Source organism: Atractosteus spatula, chromosome 5 (assembly GCF_055471065.1).
Source record: "Atractosteus spatula isolate fAtrSpa1 chromosome 5, fAtrSpa1.hap1, whole genome shotgun sequence".
Lineage (NCBI taxonomy): Eukaryota > Metazoa > Chordata > Actinopteri > Semionotiformes > Lepisosteidae > Atractosteus > Atractosteus spatula.
In genome coordinates this window covers 28,705,568-28,711,082 of record NC_142710.1, presented here as the reverse complement: position 1 = coordinate 28,711,082, position 5,515 = coordinate 28,705,568, and the positions used below count along the sequence as shown (strand labels likewise).

General features: G+C 42.4%; 1 protein-coding gene across 1 annotated transcript; it reads left to right on the top strand.

Moving 5' to 3' along the window:
* Positions 1-1,034: 1,034 nt before the first annotated feature.
* On the top strand, positions 1,035-4,449 carry nkx2-3 (NK2 homeobox 3). The gene is made up of 2 exons (XM_088916346.1): positions 1,035-1,647; positions 2,851-4,449. The coding sequence occupies exons 1-2, from the start codon at positions 1,305-1,307 to the stop codon at positions 3,486-3,488; spliced, it is 981 nt and encodes a 326-aa protein (XP_088772472.1). The 5' UTR covers positions 1,035-1,304; the 3' UTR covers positions 3,489-4,449.
* Positions 4,450-5,515: the final 1,066 nt, after the last annotated feature.

Here is a 5,515-nt window from a genome sequence, read left to right as displayed (position 1 = left end):
TAATTTATTTAGGGATGCGGTACGTTTCCCACGTGTCTATTAATAGGCATGATTCATAGTTCAGCCTACACGGTTCTCTCATTGGAAAGAAATTAAACCAATGTGCAAAATTACTTTAAGCATGAAGTGTTAAAAGTATTTTAAATGGTATAACCAGTCTTATGTTCTAGGTATTTCCTACTACACAAAGTGTCACAAGTGTGAATCGGTTTTCCAGACAGGAACATTCAGTGTATACTCGTGCATTGTTTTTATTTTCTCAAATAACTAGAGCACTCACACACCTATGCAACAGAAACAACATTCGAACAAATCTATTGAACATCTTCTATTTCAACACCAGCTTGGTGTTGAGGCTACATCTCTCTCGTAGTCTGATGAAACAACACTAGGCCGAAGATCATTTTAACACGGGATTTCTGTTGAAAATGAAGAATATTCTCGCTGATAACTAATACTTACTGCAGTCTGCAAAATGAGTCATATGAACATTAAATCACTTAGTCATATGCATTTTAGATTAATCTTATTCCGTTGATTGAACTCACGGGTGTATGATGCTCATGATCAGACGCTTCGTGAAAGGCAAATGAATAAAATGAGGGTTCGAGAAAGATGCTAAATCAGGCTATAATGTTCAAGATGCCCCACTGACTATCTGATTAAAAATAACACAATTCATGTCTTAATATTTGGAATGCTACGATTTTTCCGCTCTTCTGCTTTTTTTTCCTGCTCGGTGCTTGATTTCAAACATAGCAATGTAGTAGATGTAGTAGAGGTAATGGTATTATCATCAATAATAATAATAATAATAATAATAATAATAATAATAATAATAATAATAATAATAATAATGCTCCCTGCGGTAGCTCTGCTTTCATATCGGCATTCTGTGATAAACAATGATTTTACTCGTGGGGGAGACTGAGAAGGAGGCTTCTGCCCACCCCACCCGCCCCCCCTCATATCGGAGCTGCCTTCTCGGACGTCACTCACCCAGCTCGCCCCGCCCGCGCAGTGACATCACCGCTCACGCGGGGAGCTTTGCCTCTCCGTGCCCCCAGTCTCAAAAACAGACTCCAGCTGCAGGCATTGGCTGTCACAAGAAGCACGCCAGTCCTCCTCTGAATGCATGGAAGCAAGCTAAGCAGTCGACAAGAACAGTCGAAGAGTATCTTTTCTCTAAAGAGAAGAATGGATACGCTGGCAGCCCTCGTATGAAATTTCCTAAGGGGGTTGTTCTTCGTAACTCCTCACCAGCGGGGTTAATTTCCTTGATGTGATTGCGCAGGATTTTGAGAATGCTTCCAAGCCCAGTCACTTCTACACCTTTCTCTGTCAAAGACATACTAAACCTGGAGCAACAGTCTCAGCAGCACCAAGCCCTGCACCTAGAACACCCCCATGCGCACTTGCACCAGGAGGTTCAACCGCAGCCGCACTTCCAGTCGCCGTCCTGCATGCTGGCTGCCGGGGAGAGCCCTAGTTTCTCGGACGGCGAGGAGAAAATGTCCTTCCTGAACTCGCTGTCGGTACGGGACAGCCACGGGGAGGCCAGCATCTCTCCGGAGCTCTACGTTCAGGCGGCGCTAGGACACTCGGCGGACACCAAACTGGAGGGCGACCTGGAGGAGCAGGAAACCAGTGAGTTCATTCTCCTCACCTTTCACTCCCTTTTCACCGGGCTTCTTTCATGCCGTTTTCTGTCTTTTTTTTCCCCGGATCGCATCGATCGGAATTTTGTTGTTCGCATCTTATAATTTGTAAAATTGCCAAAAATACCTTGGTAGTAATTCTTAGCGTTTATGGCGTATTTATATAGGCTGTCTAAATTGCTGTGGGCTCACCCTTCCGCATATATAAGTATGCATGTTATAGCACAAAAGAAATTTAAAGAACTGAAGACAAACCACAGGGTAAGTGATGTTTTTCCCTGCGACTATTTAATCCATTAAAATGTTCAAAAAGACTAAGCTATAGATCCAAATAAAAGTATTAATTGAAAGGATTTAAATAAATCACTTACTTGCCTCCTATTTGAATACGTAAAAAACGTAACCTATTGCAATGTAAGAATTTTGGGGTTATTTTCCACCTTGATTTTAAATAAATTCCAGGACTAGTTTAAAACGTTATTGCAATAACTAATTGCGTGCAGACCTATACGAGCGACGATTTAAATTGCATTTTTTAAAATATTATCTAATGCAGACTAAATATAATTAAAGCTAACCACCACATAAAGGGGAAAATTATTTCCTTAAAAGGTCTTCAAATGACAAATGACATGGGATTCACAGAGCGTCCATAAACATATTATGTGCTGATAGGTCTGAAGGAACCGATTTTTACTGTTTGAGGTACTAACAGTTCTTATAACAATTAACACGCAACAGCAATAAAAATAATCAGTGAAATGTTTCGAAAAATAGAATACACACTATACCCAGAATGAACACGTTTTGCGCTTTTCATCTCTTCAAATCTTCTGATTTGAACTCCAAGAATATTTACAGTAGAGCCTTATAACGTAATTAACAGCTCGAATGTTTTGTTGGAGGTTGATATATATATATAAAAACATCTTAAATTAACGACAGGTACTTTAATAGTCAGGCACTATGTAACTGAGTGAGTTATCCGAGTTTTACATCATACTCACTTTACCCAAATCATTCATTAATAACAATAGTTTTTTATTTAATTTTATGAAGAAAAATGTTTTTTGTCGGTAGGCCTATAAAACCTAAGTATGTACAGCCAATGGTTTACGTCTTGTGAGTTTTTTTAAAATTGCGAAGACAGTTGCTAAACACAGTTCTGTACAAACTGTGTCTAATTTTACAGAAAGCTGCAGTATCACAAAGTCTCAGGAATGCGACGACAGCCGACACTCGGACTCGGAGCGGCCGCAGAAGCAGAGGACGAGGCGGAAACCGCGAGTGCTCTTCTCGCAGGCCCAGGTGTTCGAGCTGGAAAGGCGGTTCAAACAGCAGAGATACCTCTCGGCACCGGAGAGGGAACACTTAGCCAGCACTCTGAAACTCACCTCCACGCAGGTCAAAATCTGGTTCCAGAATCGGCGGTATAAATGTAAACGGCAGCGCCAGGACAAATCGCTGGAAATGGCAGGTCACCACCACCCGCCGCCGCCCAGACGTGTGGCGGTCCCCGTGCTGGTCCGGGATGGCAAGCCTTGTTTAGGAGGATCGCAGAACTACAACGCGCCGTACACGGTGGGAGCGAACCCTTACACTTACAACGGTTACCCTGCTTATACCTACAGCAATCCGGCGTATAACTCCAGTTACAGCTGTACATATTCCAGCATCCCTGCTCTCCCTCCTACCACGACTGCCAACGCGTTTATGAACATGAACCTCGGTAATATTGCCAGCCTCAGCAGTTCATCCCAGCCTCAGACGCACCAGGGAACCGCGGTCTCGCCGTGCCAAGGAACACTGCAGGGCATCCGAGCTTGGTAGCGAAACCCTGCAGCAGGACGTCAGAGCCATTACCCGTTTTGCTGGTGTCGTTGTTCACTTGTGATGGAAATAACACATTTACCAAGAAAAACAAAACTTCGTTGTCGAAGTGGGGATCTAAATAAAAAAAAATGACAGTAGTGTTACAGTACTGCGGTTATCTCCGAGACAGCAAGGAATGTTCACGTTTTCCTATATCTTAACACTAGAACGCTGCCCAATGTACAATTCCCATAATGTATTACTTTTTAGCCATTAAAATGAACTATTTTTTTTTGTTATTCTCGAGTAAAGTTACCACTGGAGCCTAAACGATTCCTGTACGAAAACAGTATTAACTGCACTACTTATATGCTATGGTAGCCAAGTTGAACTCACGTCGGATTTCTGTAAACTGAACAAGACCCTCGCGACCCCTGCGATGAAAGGTCATTAAAACACGAGAGACCAGTGTGCCGAAAAATGGATTACGTCCCAGGAAATTCAGATACCTCTTCGTTTTCCGGAGAAATCCCAGCTGTTTGTTTCCACTGGACACAAAATTGTCCTTTCTGAGGACTTAAGGCCACTCGTCACGAACACTCGTTTTCAAAACTATGTTTTTGATATATTTGGCATGAGAAAATATAACCCTTAAAAGATGTCTGCTCTCACCGATATTTAACAGGTTGTTATTCCTCCCAATAACTATGGTATGGAGTGTACCACTGAACTGTGAGTTTGCTAGTTTGTGGTTTCTTAACGCATAATCTCAACGAAAATTTCTAAATCCAATATGAAGACCAATTGTATTGGATCTGTACATAGCATGTTCGAATGTATTTGCTCATGGTAAGAAGGAACTCCCAAGTTTGTATAAAACGCCCTGCTTTTAAAAGAATGGAATCTAATAAATTTTTGAGGTGCAATGTTTTACTTATGTGAAGCTGCCATATCTTTATTAAAGTATGTTTTTGATGAATATGCGTCTCAGGAAATGTATTTGATGTTTCCTGATCACACCATTTGTTGAAGAAGATAATCCCACAACAATCTGACATAAACAGGTGCTATACTGTGCCCATTTAATGTCTGTTATGAGGAAGCTCGTCTTTACTACGGATACAAAAACCAGGTTCGCTTTCTCATTTTCGCCTTTCTCCCCCAAAAAACAACAATAAACCACGAATATCGGTCACGTGCTGCGGTCCCCGCGATCAGATATTTCTGAGACACGATCCCAAATGACGGCAGAACGTTTGTTCGTAGATTCACTCCTCCATTCACATCAGGAAGTGTTAAATCACAGATAAACCCTCTTCCCCAGCTCTGAATTCTTTATGAAGAGCTATTTGGGCGCTGGTTGCGAGCGATTTTCGCTTTGTTAGCCTCTTGCGATTTACAAAAAATGTCTTGCTGGAGCCAGTTAGAAAGGGCAGCCCAGGCACACTCGAATTAATTGTGCAAGTGCCAAGTGCTCTGAAAGGAGGAAGTTATTCTACATTGAGGAGCTTTGAGGACGCGATTAGGCATCTAAAATACCCTGAAAGAAGCAGTTCGAGTTGGGTTGGAAGGTAGGAATAATAGCCTTTATTGGATTCATGAACAAAAGGTGTGTGGTAGGAAGGCTGAGTCCTCAGTAAAGACAAAAGGGGCCCAAGAGCTGCTAGATTGACGTCCTTAAATATTCCTCATTGATGCGGAGGCGGGGGCATTATTTTAGCTGGCTGGCTAATAGGAGGATGGATAAAATGTGTTCAGTTTTGTTCGCTCCTTTTTGTTAACGGAGAAAGGAGCTCTGATTAGGGGGAGCGCTCTCCTGCGGGGCTCCTCGAGGGCAGGCAGCCTGGAGGTTACAGCGGGAGGTTGGTGTCTGAATGAAGGGTCATTATTGCTACAAGTTTAGCCATTTCTCTATTGCAAAAAAAAAATGGAGAACCCTGAAACTGAGGGAAATTCTGAGGGACAGGAGAAAGAAAGGGAATCAAGGTATAGAAACCACAATGAATGAAGACCATACGGGCAAGTTACTCCGCCACCTTCTTAGA